At 53.5% G+C, this 17,385-nt stretch overlaps 7 protein-coding genes across 8 annotated transcripts; 4 read left to right on the top strand and 3 right to left on the bottom strand.

Annotated features, from left to right (window-relative positions):
* Positions 1-156: 156 nt before the first annotated feature.
* J3458_004318 (uncharacterized protein) lies at positions 157-2,186 on the top strand (the record flags this gene model as incomplete). Its single annotated transcript, XM_007809902.2, has 2 exons — positions 157-2,012; positions 2,069-2,186. The coding sequence occupies exons 1-2, from the start codon at positions 502-504 to the stop codon at positions 2,184-2,186; spliced, it is 1,629 nt and encodes a 542-aa protein (XP_007808093.2). The 5' UTR covers positions 157-501.
* A 1,140-nt stretch (positions 2,187-3,326) lies between these two features.
* Positions 3,327-8,373, bottom strand: ADE6 (phosphoribosylformylglycinamidine synthase; the record flags this gene model as incomplete). Its single annotated transcript, XM_007809903.2, has 3 exons — positions 6,056-8,373; positions 5,883-5,997; positions 3,327-5,812 (listed from the first exon to the last, which is right to left on the bottom strand). Exons 1-3 carry the CDS (start codon positions 7,526-7,528, stop codon positions 3,327-3,329), a joined length of 4,074 nt encoding a protein of 1,357 aa, XP_007808094.2. The 5' UTR covers positions 7,529-8,373.
* Positions 8,374-9,896: 1,523 nt separating this feature from the next.
* On the top strand, positions 9,897-10,160 carry J3458_004316 (uncharacterized protein; the record flags this gene model as incomplete). Its single annotated transcript, XM_007809904.2, has 1 exon — positions 9,897-10,160. One exon carries the CDS (start codon positions 9,897-9,899, stop codon positions 10,158-10,160), a length of 264 nt encoding a protein of 87 aa, XP_007808095.2.
* A 532-nt stretch (positions 10,161-10,692) lies between these two features.
* Positions 10,693-11,346, bottom strand: J3458_004315 (uncharacterized protein; the record flags this gene model as incomplete). The annotated part of the gene is made up of 1 exon (XM_066118145.1): positions 10,693-11,346. One exon carries the CDS (start codon positions 11,344-11,346, stop codon positions 10,693-10,695), a length of 654 nt encoding a protein of 217 aa, XP_065976745.1.
* A 571-nt stretch (positions 11,347-11,917) lies between these two features.
* J3458_004313 (uncharacterized protein) lies at positions 11,918-14,167 on the top strand. Of its 2 annotated transcripts, XM_066118144.1 has the most exons (4): positions 11,918-12,531; positions 12,592-12,631; positions 12,695-12,852; positions 12,903-14,167. In XM_066118144.1, the coding sequence occupies exons 1-4, from the start codon at positions 12,058-12,060 to the stop codon at positions 13,488-13,490; spliced, it is 1,260 nt and encodes a 419-aa protein (XP_065976744.1). In that variant the 5' UTR covers positions 11,918-12,057; the 3' UTR covers positions 13,491-14,167. The 2 variants fall into 2 exon arrangements, with proteins under 2 accessions (XP_065976744.1, XP_065976743.1); XM_066118143.1 differs by having other exon boundaries at positions 11,948-12,531; positions 12,695-14,167.
* Positions 14,168-14,593: 426 nt separating this feature from the next.
* On the top strand, positions 14,594-15,091 carry J3458_004312 (uncharacterized protein; the record flags this gene model as incomplete). Its single annotated transcript, XM_066118142.1, has 1 exon — positions 14,594-15,091. The coding sequence occupies one exon, from the start codon at positions 14,594-14,596 to the stop codon at positions 15,089-15,091; it is 498 nt and encodes a 165-aa protein (XP_065976742.1).
* Positions 15,092-15,804: 713 nt separating this feature from the next.
* On the bottom strand, positions 15,805-16,394 carry J3458_004311 (uncharacterized protein; the record flags this gene model as incomplete). Its single annotated transcript, XM_007809906.2, has 2 exons — positions 15,805-16,226; positions 16,289-16,394. 2 exons carry the CDS (start codon positions 16,392-16,394, stop codon positions 15,805-15,807), a joined length of 528 nt encoding a protein of 175 aa, XP_007808097.2.
* Between the last annotated feature and the right edge of the window lie 991 nt (positions 16,395-17,385).

Raw genomic sequence — 17,385 nt, 5'->3', positions numbered from 1 at the left:
TTGGCCCGGCGAACCTGCGTGGCCCGTCTCGGCGCAACCCGGAGCATGCCCGACGGGCTCTCTCTGACTAGGCCCGGCTCGGAGTATCACACGACCCAATAGCGCTGTATTACACGAAGGCTGTGTATTTTTTTACATTTATTTGATGTGTTTCGATGCGTCTTTACTCCTGCCGAGATGGCGAGCAAGGCAATTTTTGAGCGGCATGACATGACACGGTCGGCTTTGGCCTGGCTTGATCACCCCACCCCTCCTCTCCTCTCCTCTCCTCTCCTCGAGTCATCGAACTACGTACTCCAGACTCTAGAGCGGGGCATCATCACCTTGGTCACTTCAATTCTGTTTCTCAGTGAGCCCTGGCGTTGACTCCAAATATTCCTGGTTTCCCTCCCCTTATCTTCTCTTTTTTCATTGTTCATCTTATTACTCACATTCAAACTCAGTCTATCCTGGAGCTCGCGTGGAAAAAAAAAATAGGGAAAAAATTATATCTGCGGCACCATGAGGCCCCAGATCTTACATCTGCCCGATGGCAAAAAGTTCACCGTCACCCCCGTCTTTGGCGGCATGGGATTCAGCCACGCTCACAATAACCTGCTCCATCCTTATCCCGTCGGCTGGATGACGGCGCTACACACCGAAGAAGACAGGGTCGAGTTTGAGGGCCTCAACGACAGCGAGGGCCATGTCGTCGCGGCAGACCAGGACGAGAACCCGCCGCCCAAAACAAAGAGGCGCATCAGGCCCTTCACCAGGCCTACGCTGCAGAACGACACGCTCTTCATATCGTCCATCTCCATCCCCTCCAACACCGAATTCAAGCCCGCCGCCAGCCCCACGAGGGAGATCGCCATGATGCTCTGGATCACGCTGTACTGGTACTTTCACCAACCGCCTCCGGACAGGGAACTGCTCACGGCTGCCTCCAAGGACACGCCCCCCGGTGCGAAGCCAGTCGGCGAGTGGAAGATTCGCATCAAGAGGGACGGCGTGCTCCGCGGGAGGAACCTGATCCCCAAGCTGGAGAGGATGGGGCTGATTGCCTCCGAGGACACGGCCGTGGGGACCTGCGTCGATGACAGCGGCGAGGGCTGGACCAACATGTTTGTCTCGAAGCGCATGTTCTGGCAGGTCCCGGGACGCTTGTTCCTGTTCACGCTGCACCCCGTCCGCGGCGTCGACATGCCCGGATCCCCCGGCACGAGTCGCCCGGGCTCGCCCATCAAGGACGACCCGGGGCGTTCGGACCTGCGCCAGATGTACTCGTCGTCGCAGTCGCAGACGCAGACGCCGGCCCTCACGCCCACGGGCGCCCTGACCCCGAGTGGCGGGCAGTTGGCCGCCGACGTGCCGGGCGCGCCGATGCCGACGAGTGTCGCGGCCGCGCCGGCGTTCCCCCTCGGGCCGTACTTCTCCTCGTCCCATCTGCCGACCTACTTCCCGCCGCCGCCGCTGCAGTACGTCTACACCGACGGCGCGCGCCACCCGCTGCGGCCCAAGCCCCCGAGGATGGGGGAGGTCTTCTACACCCGCTTCATCGACAGCCTGGGCCAGTACCTGTCGTTCCGGGTCGCTTCGGCCTCGGCCTTGCCGGTGCCCTACCTCGGGCCGCTGGGGCCTAACCCCCCGGAGCAGAGCCACCTGTCGTCCATGAGCGACCGGGACCTCCTCCGGTCGTGGTTCGCGAGCCAGCGCGTCAGGGACTTCTGGGGCAGCTACGCCCCCGACTTCCTGGAGACGGCGCTGTGCTCAAGGCACTCTTTCCCAGTGATTGGCCTGTGGGACGGCGTCCCCTTTGGATACTTTGAGCTGTACTGGGTCAAGGAGGACATCCTCGGCCGCCACGTGGGCGACGAGGCCGGCGACTGGGACCGCGGCGTCCACATCATGGTTGGGGAGGAGTGGTCGAGGGGCAGGGTGGCCGCGTGGCTCACGAGCCTGGTGCACTATTGCTTCACGGCCGACCCGAGAACCATGAATGTGTGCCTGGAGCCGAGGGTTGATAACCAGAGGTATGGGCTTCCTCCCCCCTTTTCGCTTCCGAACAAGAGTACTGACCCGGCACCAGGGTGCTGCGACACTTGGACGCGCACGGCTTCTCCAAGGAGAAGCAAGTTGCGTTTCCTCACAAACAAGCCTGGTTCGTCAAGCTGCGGCGGGAATTCTGGGACGGGCCAGCCCTGTAGGGAGCTTGTTTCCGTAGAGTAATGGCTGGTTGGTGAACGGGGACACATGGTGGGCGTAAGCAACGATAATCTACATTGTAACTATAATCGAGCTGCGTTTCTAGAACCCCCGTCATGTTTCTGCAATTCCCCCGCCCGGGTCGCCATGTCATAAACTCCAATGTTTGCTCTTCCATGACACACCCCTTCACAGTTTGGTCGTAATGCCCTCGCCGTCATCATCTTGGAGTCCTTGCTTCTCCCTTCGCATCGGCGTACTTGACCCCCGTCGACGCCGCCCCCTCCACTACTTTGACGTGTCGAAGCATGAGCAAGTCAATGGCCGGGATCATCGGGCAGTACGGCAGGTTAGACGGCGCGGCCAACGAGCGGGGAGTCTGTCACGGACCTGGAAGGCGACGAGTGGGAGCCCGTCAAAGGGGTTAATCTGACGGGGTGCACGTATTGCTTGAGAGCGGAATCGAGGGCCATTGTAAACACGGCTTCTGTCCATGGGACGAATGAATGGCGAGACTGCAACTACACTGTTGGGTTTCAACTCTAGCATCGAGGTTCGGCGCAGGCACTGACGTGAACAAATCTAGCAACAGCGTGTCGTGGCGCATTCGGTGCCAACAAACACGGCGTCATGGGACTTGCGAGAGTCGCGGCAAAGGAAAATGGGCATCGGGTGGTTCGGGTCAGACGCCGTTGCGTCGGGGGCCGTATGCACGCCCGTGATGCAGCGGGCTTAGACTGCGCAAGTGGTGGTTTTCCTTCTTGGCCCGGAGAGTAGCTTTGTAAGTGCGAGTGTTTACTCGGCGGACAGAGCGTGGCTGCGAATGAGTCCACGGGTTGCGTGGCATGAATCCACGATATCCGCGGAATTTGTCAGTGACATGGCTTCACTCGACACGGTGGCCATCCGACATGAACTGTGACCCCTATCACAGTGTGTCTTGTTTTCTCATTTATTATATACTCAATAGCTTGAGCCCGTATCTATAATTGTCATTGCTACCTGCGCAGTAGAACAAAGGAAAATCACTATTCTCATTAACAAATGACCCCTGGTATTTTTGTCTTTTCATTATGCCTCACTCGTTCCATCTCTTGTTTGCCTTTTTTTTCCCTTTCTTTCTTCAAATGCCCCTGAGCCACTTAACCAACCCATCTACGGACACTCTTAAAGATTCGAACCCAAGGACCAAAGTCACCCCACTCCTCGGTGGCCTTGGGCGGGATGTAGCTGTTTACGCCGGCAACGATGGTTCGTTCAGGGTGAGGCATCATAGCAACAAAACGGCCGTCCTTGCTCGAGACGCCGGCAACACCCCCGGGGCTGCCGTTGGGGTTGTAAGGATATTTCTCAGTGACCTTCAGCCTGTTGTCAACATAACGCATGGGTATCATGCCCGAGTTGGTCAGTTCCTGCAGGGAGTTTGGTGATGAGAATTTGGCTCTTCCTTCGCCATGAGACACAACCACAGGGAGTGATGAGCCGTTCATGCCGTGGAAGAAGACGGAGGGCTTGCTCTCATCTTCCTTGATTGTCACCATGCTGTATCGGCCCTCGAACTGAGCACTCTCGTTGTGAACAAAGGTTGGCCAGTGTTCCGTGCCAGGAATGAGCTCCTGGATACGAGTCAGGAACTGACAGCCGTTACAGACACCAAGAGCGAAGGTGTCGGGACGCCTGAAGAAATGCTCAAACTCGCGGCGTGTGCTCTCATGCATCAAAACAGACCTGGCCCAGCCTTGGCCAGCACCAAGAACGTCGCCATATGAGAATCCACCGGGGGCAGCAATACCGGTAAAGTCAGCAAGAGACCGTCCTCCAAGAACATCGGTCATGTGAACATCAACCGGCTCGAACCCAGCAGCTCTGAAAGCGAAAGCCAATTCAGCATGTCCATTCACACCTTGTTCTCGGAGAACAGCGACTCGAGGAGTCTTGTTGAAAAATCCAGTAATGGAGGATGTGAGTGGCAGGATGTTCTCGGATGGTGAGTAAGTCAAGTGGTAAGAGAGACCAGGGTCAGACACATCGGAAATTGTGGCGTATTCGGAGTCAGCACAGGCAGGGTTATCTCGGAGCCGCTGCATCTGGTGGGATGTCTTGGACCACCACTGTTGCATTTCGGCGCGGTCAAGATTGGCAAAGGTGGTCGCCCCGTGGCGGATAGTCAAAGACTGGTTAGGGCTGGCCTTGACAACTCCAAACTTGCGAATCAGACCGGGAGGGGGACCGCAGGTGGCGAAGCATCGCTTGAAGTTGATCTCATCAGACGCCTTGACCTGGAAGACAGCACCAAGCTCTTCATTGAACAAAGCTTCAACCATGTCGCTAGCCGAGCCGCTCTTCGAAATACCATCCATCATCATGTCGACGCCGCAGCGACCAGCAAACATCATCTCAGCAATAGTTGTGATCAAACCTCCGTCAGAACGATCATGATACGCCAGGACAACGCCACTCTTATGAAGCTGCGACAGAGCATCAAAATAGTCGGTAATGAGGTTAAAGTTCTTCATGTCGGGGGCCTCATTTCCAATGGCACCGAGCGACTGGGCCAGCGCTGAGCCTCCCATGGCTCGTCGACCTTCCGCCAGATCAACAAACATGAGAATAGACTCTCCAACCTCTTCAACTCTTCGGAGCTGAGGGGTCCATGTGCTCAAAATGTCCTCCACAACCGCGAAAGCCGAAATAGCAACAGAGACGGGGGCTGTTACACTCTTCACTTCGTTCTGCTCCTTCCAAACAGCCTTCATGGACGTTGAGTCCTTTCCAACAGGAATGCTGACGCTGATTTCAGGGCACATTTCCATGCCAATAGCCTCGACGGCCTCATAAAGAGCCGCACCTTCGCCAGGGTGGCTGACAGCTGCCATCCAGTTGGCCGAGAGCTTGACTCTGCGCAAGTCTCCCATTACATCTGCAGCACCAATGTTCATCAAGCTCTCTGCGACAGCCATTCTGGCAGAGGCTGCGGGATTTATGAGAGCCAGAGTCGGTTTCTCACCCATGGCCATAGCCTCACCAGTTCTTTGCTTTCCACCAAGGCTGAATGAGGTAGCTGTCACGGCGACATCGGCCACTGGAGTCTGCCAGGGTCCAACGAATTGATCGCGGGCTGTAAGACCACCGACAGTTCTGTCACCAATGGTGATAAGGAAAGACTTTGAGCCCACTGCTGGCATGAGGAAAACCCGTTCCACCGCGTTCTTCAACAGCGTTGCATTGTCTAGGTCAGCTCCGAATGCCTTGCGAAGACTGGCCAGAGCATCAAAAGGCGTCAGATTGGGCTTTTTTGAGCTGACATTTCGTTCTTGCTGATGCTTTGGTGGGAATAGTGCATCCATTGGCAGGTCAATGGGGCGAGGATATTCCTTAGATTCGCGGTCTGTGAGAATCAACCTGGCGTCACCATTTGCGTCCTTGGTGGCAACTGCTCCAACATCTGAGAATCCGCAACGTTCTCTACGGCAAATGCTAGTGAATCGATTCATGTTTTCGGGATTGATGAGTAGAACATAGCGTTCCTGAGCCTCATTACACCAGATCTGCAGAGGGCTCATGCTTCGGTCAGCACTCTCGACTTGGCGTAATTCGAAGTTGCCGCCAAAACCAGCATCTTTGACAACTGTACAACGTGTTAGGGGTCAAATTGAACGGAGGAAAGCAGCGCTAAATGCTGAGGGGTCAAAACATACGCTCGGGTAGGGCATTGGAGAGGCCGCCAGCTCCAACATCGTGAATCATAGCAATCGGGTTCTGTTCGCCAAGAGCAGTGCATGTATTGATGACCATTTGGGCGCGGCGTTCCATCTGGTGCAAGAATTTAGCAAAATGAAGGCCTTCAAACACAATTTCAGAATGAACCAACCTCTGGATTTCCACGCTGCACACTATCAAAGTCCAAATCAGCATTACTCTCGCCGGACGCATTACTAGACGCAGCACCACCCCCGAGGCCAATCAACATGGCCGGGCCTCCGAGAACAATGACGTGGGCACCTTCGCGGACAAAGCGCTCCTCTTTCAGTGCGTTAGAAGGGCGAACTGTGCCAACACCACCAGCCAGCATAATGGGCTTGTGGTATCCGCGCCATGCAGAAGCTTCAGCTTTAGCATCTTCTGTGGGAGTTTCGGGGGTAAGAAGCGTTCGAAAGCAGCCCGTAAGACAAGGGCGACCAAACTCGTTATTGAAGCGTGCACTGCCGATAGGGGCCTCAAGCATGATGTCTAAACTGCTGGCGTAGTGAGAGGGGCGGCCGATATCAACTTCCCATGGAGCTCGATGATCGGGAATCAGGAGATCAGAAACCCAGTAACCGGCAAGACCGCCCTTGGTTACGGAACCGCGTCCGACAGCAGCTTCGTCACGAATTTCACCACCAGAGCCGGTGGCGGCACCGGGAAAAGGCGAAATGGCGGTAGGATGGTTATGAGTCTCGACCTTGGCCAAAATATGGGCAACTTCCGGGGTCATTGTCCAAGTTCCAGTAGAGTAGTCAGGGGCCCAAAAATTCGCAGATTCACCCTGAAGAACAGCGGCATTGTCACTGTAAGCCGAAACGGTATAATCGGGAGTCTTCTTGTGTGTGTTTCGGATCATTTCGAACAAACTTTTATTCTTCTTAACACTGTCAATTGTCCAGCTGGCGTTGAATACCTTGTGGCGACAGTGTTCCGAATTGACCTGGGCGAACATGAAAAGCTCTACATCGTGAGGCGAGCGGCCGAGCTTCTTGAACACGTCGACAAGGTACGCCATTTCCGATTCATCAAGGCTCAGTCCCTTTTCTTTGTTGTAGTCTCGGAGGACGATCAGAGGATCCTTGCCGTCGGCGAAGATGTCAACGACAACAAGTGGCGCAGGAACCCCAGCAGCAAACATGACGTCAAGTTCGGGCTTCTCGAAGGAGAATATCTCGGTCATGCGATCGTATAGGACATCTCGAAAAGTGGCGTCTTGTCCAGTTTGATAGGGCTCTTCGAAATCGATGACAATGAGTCGACCCTTTTCAATACGGTTTACCTGCTCCTTCAAGCCGCAGACATGGGCAATGTTGGTGGCTTGAGAACTCCATGGCGAGAGGTATCGGGGGGTGACGTAGACGGTAATTGTGTTGCTAGTGCTCTCAGAAGCAAGGAGAGGTTCGGAGTCGACATCCTGAAGGAGTGTTTTCACTTTCTCCAGGACAGCCTTGCTGGACGACTTCAGGTCGACAAAGTACACCCACTGGCCCCGGATCTGCTGGATCTTGGGCTGGCTGGTCTTATTGGCACGAGCTTTGATCTCTTGTGCACTGGTAGCCGTGTAGCACGAGCTACCGACGAGAATATCGTGCGGCATAGTGAGAAATGTACGATTAAAACGCGTAAAACGCCTAATCGTGGAAAGGCGTGGTGAACATGAGCCTGGGTCGACGAATTTAGAATCTTTGCTGCCCCTCTCCCTTATCGATAGAGGGGCTCATGAAAATTTTCGGACCGGCGTTTGCCCGCATCAACCCCACGGACAGAACCTTGATGGGTTGGGGTTAGTGAACTGACACCTGCTCAAAAACGGCACGCAACAAACAACACCACGGGTTTCAGCATCGAAGCGCAGAACCAGCTCACGATAATTGAGACAATCTTGACACTGTAGTACTCGACTCTGCAGGGCTCTTTTGGTCAGAGGAAATTGGTTCTTCGGGTGGTCTTTACATCAATCTCCTTGCTGCTGAGAGCCCACGATCCAACCTTCGCTCCACTTGCTACCCTAGATCTTGCGCAGGTGGAAGGCGAATTCTATCCTGCGGGTACGGGAACACTCGCCAGGGATACTAGATCGAAAGCAAGTGGGAAGCATATCCAATGCTTGCTGGGCCGGCTGTGTGATTGGAGTGCTAGATGCAATGGTGCAGATACGTTAGGCCAGGTGGGTGGTAAGAGGTTAATGTAACGTGGGCTTTTAGACTGACGTGGCCATCGCGACGGGAGCAGTTGTCAGGATAGGGTCGCTGAAAATGGGCAGTGATCGCAGTTGTTCGGAGAGAAACAAGACACTATACAAATTCTATTCATTGCTAATTCATAATCAGTTGAAGGGCAAAGCTCTTGTGAATGATTATATTATTTATAATACGCCACACCTCAAGCAGCACTGCATATCCGCCTCCAGTTATATTCGTTTGCACATATCTATTACTCGTCGAGCTCCGTACAGTCCGCATGTCATGGCAGAAAGAACGCAGCATCTAGCACGGGCCGGCATGACGTGCGTTGGCGCAATCAGATTGTGTACCGGCCGCCTCACACGCTGACAAACTGGGGATGCAGCCATCACAGAGCGCCACCTATGAATCACGCACGGGTTGCCGCCAGGGGCTTCACCAGATGACAAAATCCCTGCGCCATTTGAGTCGCTGAAGTTCGGGACTGATGTGGAATCATCTGAATTAAGAAAATACTACTTGAGCTGAATTTGGCTACATGATAAGCTCATCAACGTCTTGAATGGACCCGAAATCCTAGGGTAGCTTTGTTCCTCATTCGCCGCTGTCGTTTCATTACCCGGTCCATGAGTTACACATGAGTTACAAACAGCTGCTACAGGTCCCTTGGCAGTATTAGTGGACAATAACTGGCCAGACATGTTGAGTGGTGAGCGATAATAGGCAAGAAGTCCGTTCAAGAAACCAGGGGGCCCCGGGCTGCGCACTTTACAGTCGTTCATCTCTCTGGAATAACATCGAACTCGACACCCCTTTGCCTAGGCTAGCAGCCTACATCGTGCAAGTTTTATACCCTGACTTCTGTGAAGAAGACTGTTTTCAAACACCGTCGCACGGACAAATGTCTCATCAGATCCAATCTGCAAAGCTTGCTGTAGGCCCTGGGTAATGCTTCATGTATCTATTAGTCATTCCTTCCACACAAAGATTAGCGGTGCATAATCCCTGTTGCCAGGGCCTTGTGGAAGGTCAAGCTTGTTTTCCCTTGTTTTCGGGAAATATCCACGTGTTGTACGCAGTGTTGGGATGGATCGCATCGTTGCATCGTGGCACCCAAACCCATCCAAGACACGGCTCAAAACACAGATTAGGGTTGTTTGACAGCGCACTGGCTATCATATGTCTAAACTACAGCCGTCTCACCTTCCTTAAAACCAGGTGGCAAGTATCAAATCACCCGCCGAAAATATACTCAACATTGGAAATCGAACAAAGCCGTGACGGCTCCATCTTCCGTGACGGCGCCGCCGCACCTCGGCAAAAGTGGGCCCGGGACTGATGAGCTGATCGGGGGATCAGTAATGGGAACACGGCACGATGCGCACCACGCCCTGCGCTGGCCAATCTTCAAGGCGCGACTAACCGGATCTATAAGACGCGAGGCCAGGCCGGGCAAGCTGGTTTAAAAATCCACAAAGCATGGCCAAGTCTTTACAAAATGGACCAGTGGCTGCATGTATAAAAATGACAGCCACCTCCGACTCACCGCCGTCCGAGATTATGCTTGGCCAAAAAATAAAAAAGGAAATCCATACTAATACAGCTTTGTCTTGGTTTGAAATACCATGAATCTCGGCATTGAATTATAAACACATTCCCGCAAAGTGTTGCTGCCTCGTCAACCCTACGTGGACAGGTTTGCCCTCTTCCCGCCCCCAGGCGAACGATCCACCCGGGACACAGCGCAAAATCAAACATAGCTCGGACATCAAGCTGGCCAGAATGCGGACAACTATAGACCTGGAGGCACCGGGTGATGCTGAAAAGGCTCAAGACGGAGGTACTTTTGGCAAAAACGCCACCGACAGCGAGACGCCCCATGGAGGAGACACGGACGAAGAGAATCGGATTGAGAATGCCGAAGCTCCAAGGGAAGTCATTTCCAACGAGAAATGGGCAAAAGACGCCTCAAACCCAATGAACTGGCCCGCGTGGAGAAAAGTGATGCTCATTTCGTGCACATCGTCAATGGGATTCATGGCGTAAGACAGGCAATGCCGCAAGCGTGGGTGACACAACAACTAACAGCATCTTGTAGCTCGGCGGCAACTTCGATCCTCAGCCCCGGCCGCGCACAGCTCATGGCGGAGTTCAACGTCAGCAGCACCGTCGCCATCCTACCCGTGGCGCTGTACGTCTTCGCCCTCGGCTTCGGGCCCGTCGTCGGCGGTCCGCTCTCCGAGACCGTCGGCCGCCTGCCAATCTACGTCTTCACGACGCCCCTAGGCTCTCTGTTCACGCTCGGCGCCGGCTTCACACACAACTTTGGAGTGCTGTGTTTCTGCCGCTTCATGAGCGGCTTCTGCTGGTCGCCTGTGCTGGCTGTCCCATCGGCGTCAATATCCGAGACGTTCCCCCCCAAGTCGAGAGGGCTGGCCGGAGCGGTATTTGTGCTGATGCCGTTTCTAGGACCGGGGCTCGGGTACGTTGAACTTTGCGGCCACCATGTTTCATCCATGTATGGAATCTTGCTAACAGTCGACCTTTCCTTCTTTTCTTGTCAAGACCCGTCATGGGCTCATTCCTCGTTAGTAGAAGAGACTGGCGGTGGACGCAGTGGACGCTCATCTTCTTCGCCATCTTCTGCATGCTCCAGCTGCCTTTTGTCCGCGAGACATTCCACCCCATTGTCAAACGCCGGCTCGCCAAAAGAAAGGGCCTGAAGCTGCCTCCCAAGGTTCCCCTGCGGGCCAGACTCTCGCTGTTTGCCCGTGTGGCCGTCATTCGCCCCCTTCACATGCTCTTCGCCGAGCCCATCGTCACCTTCTTGTGTTTCTATGTGGCGGTCAACTTTGGTATCCTCTTCAGCTTCTTCGCCGGCGTGCCCTACACATTTGGCCTCGTGTACCACTTCAGCCTCGAGTCGTCCGGGCTGGTGTTCCTGTCCATTGCGGCTGGGTGTCTCGTCGGCTTCCTGACCATTATCCTCTGCGACGTCCTCATCTACCGCAAGAAGTTGGCGCTGCACCCCCATCTCAAAACGCTTCCTGAACAGCGTCTCTACCCGGCCATGGTTGGCAGCCTGGGTCTTCCCGTTGGACTGTTTTGGTACGCGTGGTCGGCGAGAGCAAGTGTCAGCTGGGCCAGCCCTGCCGTTGCCATTTTCCCCTTTGCATGGGGGAACCTCTGCGTGTTTGTCAGCTCCGTGCAGTACATTGGTGATGCGTATCATGGCAGTGTGATAGCTAGCGCTGTGAGCGCAAATGGCTTGGCTAGATACGGGTTTGCCGGGGCATTCCCCCTGTTTACAATCCAAAGTAGGCTTGATTCTTTGACCGAGTTGAGAGGTTGTGAAATCAGCTGCTGACGCAAAAAACCAGTGTATAATAATCTCGGAATAGGCTGGGCCTGCAGCCTCCTCGGCTTCTTCTCTCTGGCGCTGCTGCCCATCCCCTGGATCCTGTTCAGGTACGGACCAAAGATTCGCGCAAAGAGCAAGTACGACACTATGGACTACACGTATTAGTTCATGGGTGTCTTCTCAGCGGTGGTGTTTGGCGGTTATTAGAAGAGCAGACATGTTTGCATTCCTGCGAGCATAGAGTAACATGGACAATAAAGTTAGACATGGACTCATTCGACACCCTATTTTGCCCAAAAATGACAAATGATCGTTCTATACCCAAAAGGTGCCACCCGCAAGCCACAGATATCAGGGTGTTCCCACCCTCGGAACTCCAACGGCTGATTAGCGCCAGTCTTGTTGCCGTCGATTTACAAAGTCGGATCGATTCCATCCGAGTCGAACCACAACTTTCGCGCAGCCGTCGCCCGCAGACCGCATATCCATACAACTTGTAGCTTCATTCCCGCCCCATGGCCGTCTTCCGGCACTCGCCCATCGCAGTTTCCTCCAAGCTAAAGGGACTCACTCGCATGAGAGATGCCTCAATCCAACGACCATGAGTCTCTCGCGCCCAGCAACAGCAACAGCAACAGCAACACAGACGTCAGCCGCGCCCGCATAGAATGGCAACTCTACACTTCCCACTTCCTGTCCATGTGGAACTCGCGGCTCTTCGAGTTTGGCGCCGTGCTCTTCCTCGCATCGATATTCCCCTCGACGCTTTCGCCCATGTCCATCTACGCCCTGGTCCGCAGCTTGTCGGCCATGCTCCTCGCGCACCCGCTCGGCACATGGATCGACAGCGGGAATCGACTCGGCGTCGTGCGCGTGTCGATTCTGGGCCAGAGGCTCGCCGTGGCAGGGAGCTGCGGCGTGTTGTTGCTCATCGAGCTGCGCATGCGGGCCTTGGGAGTGACGGGCGTAAACGGGCTGTTTGCGCTGCTCGTGGCGTTGGCGTGCGTCGAGAAGCTGTGTGCTGCCATGAATACAATCGCCGTCGAGAGAGACTGGGTACGTTTCCCTTTTCTGTGTTGAATGGAGTCGAGGTTGCTCATTCAGCTACATGTGTAGGTTGTTGTCATGACGGAGGGGGACGAGGATTGGCGACGAGGTACGTTGTGCTCTTTTTAATGCCGACGGAAAGAAATCTCTAAAAAGACGTATGCCGCGACAGTGATGAATGCGAGGATTCGCCGTATTGACCTCGCATGTAAACTCGTCGGGCCGTTTGTCATATCCCTCGTCGCAATGGCGTCTACCGTCATCGCAATCTGGACCGTGCTGGGCGTGAACGTGGCCTCTGTTCTCATCGAGTACATCTGCATAGAGAGGGTACGTCGACCCCGAGCCCTGCGTCTCGCCTTTGCTTCTCACAGCCGCAGGTATACAAGAGTGTTCCGGCCCTCGAGCGAGTGTCTGCCGATGAGGAAATTGCCTCGTCCACCCGAGGGGAGGATGAGCGGGCGCCATCACGCCTCACGTCCTTCATCTCAAATATCCTCCCTCTGTCTTCGATCCCCTTTTACGTCCGCCACCCCGCCTTCCTCCCCTCCTTCTCCCTGTCTCTTCTTTATCTCACAGTCCTCTCCTTTTCCGGCCAAATGGTCACATACCTCATGTCGGTCGGCTACACCCCGTTGCATGTAGGCATCGCCCGCACAGGCAGCACCATTGTCGAACTGAGCGCCACGTGGGTTGCGCCCCAGCTCATTGGGAGAATTGGTCCTATACGGGGTGGGTTGTGGAGCTTGAACTGGCAGATGGCATGTTTGGCAATCGGCGTGTGTTGGTACATGGTGGACGTGAACAAGCGCGCAAGCGATGCCTTTATGTCCGCAACAGTCATGGCCATCTGCGTGGCCTTTAGCCGACTGGGTCTTTGGGGCTATGATCTTTGCGCGCAGAGCATAGTCCAAGCGGTGAAGAAGCCAATCATCATGTCCAAGTTCAAGGATTTCGTTAGGTTCTGATTCTCGACGAAAAAACAGGAAGTCGAAGCTACCCACCGAGGGTCGTTTTCCACGGCAGAAGCAACATTCCAGAACCTCTTTGAGCTTCTCTCTTTTGCATCTACAATCGCCTTCTCCAAGCCAGATCAGTTTCAGTGGCCCATGTTGATAAGTATTACGGCAGTGTATGTTTCGGGCATCCTGTATGCCATGTTCTTACGTTCGAGGAGAGGGCACTTGTTCCATGCTCCGCCGTGTTTAAAGGCTAGAACCGAAGGAAGAATCGTTTTAGAATAATGACTGCAGCTATTATACGTATTCCCCATATATAGCCCCTGTAAAACTAGAAGCATAGTTTTGTGGCATTCACACTATAGAACACATCAAGGTAGCGGTTAAGACGAGATGGAGCGTTTATCAGATAGCCTTAACGAGTTTATATTATCTGGTAATTAATTTTTTTCTTTTTTTTTTTTCTTTTTTGCTCTTGTCCAGCAAATCATGTAAACTTCCATTATCCACCCCTCGCCTAAATTCTACGACGCCTTCAAATACCTTGGTAAATACTTTCATTTGCTCACAGCAGCCTCAATAGAGTCGATTTGCTGTAGCACCGAAGCCTTGCTAGTCCCACCTGTGGAAGTCCTTTTCTCAACGCTCCTCTTGAAAGTCGCAGGCTCGCGTTAAGCTGATGCGCGACCGGTCAGTGATGCATGAATACATCTCACAACTTCACTTCCACTTCCATGACCACCGTCTTTCTCAGAAATTCACTTCATAAAATTTACTTACCAATTTTATCAATCGTGTCTTATTTTTTCTCTTCTATCCGCTCTATAAACTTATATCTTACATCATATTCATACCTCAGAACCTCATGTCTGTCCCTCGCGTTCTAATATCAATACATCCTAGCTCCTTGTACGGGCCACGTTGAAACTTCGGAAAAAAAAAAAAACCGTTGCTAGTCCCAGAGAAACACTGGCTCTAAACTCCTAACTCCAAATGTCATTCCATTCCTAGAACGCGAATTCCACACCTCGAAACATAAAGTTCACCACTTGGGTGCATACAGAATCAAGCCCATCAGACAGCCGGATATCAATGCCGTGACTGGCACGGTAATGTACGAGCCCCAGAATATCCATCCCACCAACCTCGGATTGATACATCTCCAATCTCCATTTGCCAGGCCGACGCCCACCGTGGCTCCTGTGATGCACTGGGTCGTGGACACAGGCAGCGAGAGTTTGGTCGCCGTGAGGACAGTAACGGCGCTGGCGAGTTCCATACAGAATCCTCGACTCGGCGAAATAAGCGTCAGTCGATTACCCAATGTCCTCATGACGTGGTACCCGTACGTCAGCAGGCCGAGCACAATCCCTCCACCGCCAAAACAAAGCACCCAAATGGGAATATTGACAAGATCGGGGATGGTCCCTGTTGACCACACTTGGTATGCAGTTGAGAAGCGGACAATTGCGTTTGAGACGTCGTTGGCTCCGTGTGTGAATGATGCTGCAGCCGCGGTGAGGACTTGGAGTGATGAGTACACGTATTCTGCTCGGTTGTCAGTCAAATCTCGATGCTCGAGAATGTATGTCTTCAATGTCCCATTTTAGCACTGCATTGCGCTTCTGCATTGCAATGACGTCTTGTTCGATGCCACGAAGAAGCGATTGGCTTTCCAGGCCATGACGGGAAAACTCGTCGATGGTCCGGGTGGTCTGGGAGGAATAAGCCTATCGTTTGATAGAGACTCTCTTCGAGTAGAAAGCACCGGTGATAAGGCAGATGGTGGTGGGATAAGATCAACATCCTTAACCATGTCGGGTTGTTGCTCGGGTCGACCCCTCTGCACCGATTGCAATAATGTCTCTGATGCTCGCATTCAATATAATTCTTCGGGGTTCAGGTGGCCACGATAGTAGTCTTTGATCTGCGGCTTTGCAAACCCAGGAGGAGTCGGCGGAGGTGGTTGTCGTCGTAAAAGCCAAAGTCCCTGAAAGACATGATACCATTTCAAGGTCCAGTCCTGACGCATAATTCGTATCCAGAGATATGGCATGATAAACGTCATTTGCAGTAATGTAGCGCCAGCGGCTGCGATGCCAACGGACAACAGAACCTGCGTAACTGATAATTCGACTATCTGTATGCCCTTCCATACAATCAGCACTGCACATTGTCAGCTCCAGCATGCCCACACCTGACTGATGTCAACTCGTCAAACGCTTACTGGTAATGGACGCAACAGTAAGAAAAGTATAAAAGCGAATGGAATAGAAGGCCCGTTGCGCCGCAGTCGACTTGATAAGAACGCTATGCTTTGTGGTTAGGAATAGCGAAGCACCCAGGCATCCCGCCATGCAAGGTGCAATGGCCCAGGTAGCAAATTATGCGAGAGGCCCTTCCATCCCCAATTCACATTTCGAATTCCAATGGACGCACTGGCTGTGCCTACCAGCCCGCCAACCATGGCATGCGTAGTGGAAACCGGCATGCCATACCGTGTGGCCACGGTGAGGAAAGTCGAATTTGCCAACACTGTGCACATCATGGCGAGCAGGAGGGCTGGAGGCGAGGAGTCATACTGGTGAGGGTCGACGATTTTGGTGCGGATCGTATCAGCTACTCGACTGCCGACGGTTGCACTTCCAGATAATTCACAGACAGCTGCCAAGGCCATGGCCTGCTTCAAGGTCAGAGACCGGGAAGAGACTGACGTTGCGAACGAGTTGGCGACATCATTGGCACCTGAGCATGTTAGCTCAGAAGTCTTGTTCCCTGTGCGTTGACACGCCTGTATAGATGCCTACCGATGTTCCAAGCGTCGAGAGCGGCAAATGTGGCTGTAAGAGCAAATACATAGGTATATTGACTTAGCCGCCATCTCATGCGTCGAGGCAACTCAATGAGTGCCATCAAAAACTCGTTTGGATGGACCAATCTTCTGGGTGTACGGGCCTAAAGTGGCAGGCAGATAGGCTCAAGCTTCTCTCTCAGGACCAAGCTACTTCACTTCCATGTCCATCGTCATTGATACCGAAGAGACCAGCTGATGAAACCGTGCAAACGTAGGATCCGTGTGCCAAAGGCCAGTGAGTTGGGGCATAAAGAGGCAATATAAGAGCCAATGCCTACTATTAACTCTGATACCCCGTAGTGAGTTCTGAGTCTTTGTGAGTCCTCAAACACCGTAGTATTGCCAGAGCTTTGAAAAGGAAATAGAAGTAGCCTGGTTCGCTGGGGAGCAAGAATATATGGTGTTGAGAGGGACCAGTTGACGGCTACCGACTTCCTGGCGCACATGTGGTTGACACCAGGACTGTGATACGACACATTGATGCCGCCATCGCTGAGATGGGCAGTGATGTTGCAAGTAGGCGGGCGGGCCCAAAATGTCAAGAAGGAGATCCCTGGGTGGCATCAAGCGTGGTGACTCTGGCGAGGAAGACTAGCAGGGGTGGGTGGACGGGACCAAGACGTTGGAGTTGATTCTGGCGATGCTAGCATCATGAGTAGGCAGAGTTGCGCTCTCGGTCGCCAAAGAGGTGATGGGCACCAGATAGTAACTCCAGGTGGTGTTGCGTCAGCTAATCAGATGAGGCTCGACCGAATAGATTTAAGCCAATAACGTGTGATTGAGGTACCGGGTGGTCCTGTCTCCGCGACACCAAACGTGTTCTGAGAGGAGAGCACCGCAATGGCACCATTGCGTGCGCCAAGCGTTTCGTTTGACTGAGAGAACTCGAAGTGTGATGACATGCTCGAGGTTCGAGCAGCAGCATGCACCCTCCTCGCCGCTATGAAGACCAGACGCTATACTATTAAGAGTAAGCAGCTAGCGTCATTAGGCAGGCACGCATGAAGTAGGCGGCATTTTGTTGTCTTCAAGAGGCAACGTGGATGGAGC

The sequence above is a fragment of the Metarhizium acridum genome, assembly GCF_019434415.1.
Source record: "Metarhizium acridum strain ARSEF 324 chromosome Unknown scaffold_29, whole genome shotgun sequence".
NCBI lineage: Eukaryota > Fungi > Ascomycota > Sordariomycetes > Hypocreales > Clavicipitaceae > Metarhizium > Metarhizium acridum.
This window is presented reverse-complemented; position numbering and strand designations above follow the sequence as displayed.

Excerpts from the sequence above, each read along its gene's own strand:
- J3458_004313 (XM_066118144.1), top strand. The coding sequence starts at position 12,058 with ATGCCTCAATCCAACGACCATGAGTCTCTCGCGCCCAGCAACAGCAAC. Across the intron at positions 12,632-12,694 it reads GGACGAGGATTGGCGACGAG|TGATGAATGCGAGGATTCGC; the intron begins GTACGTTGTGCT and ends ATGCCGCGACAG. Across the intron at positions 12,853-12,902 it reads AGTACATCTGCATAGAGAGG|GTATACAAGAGTGTTCCGGC; the intron begins GTACGTCGACCC and ends TCACAGCCGCAG.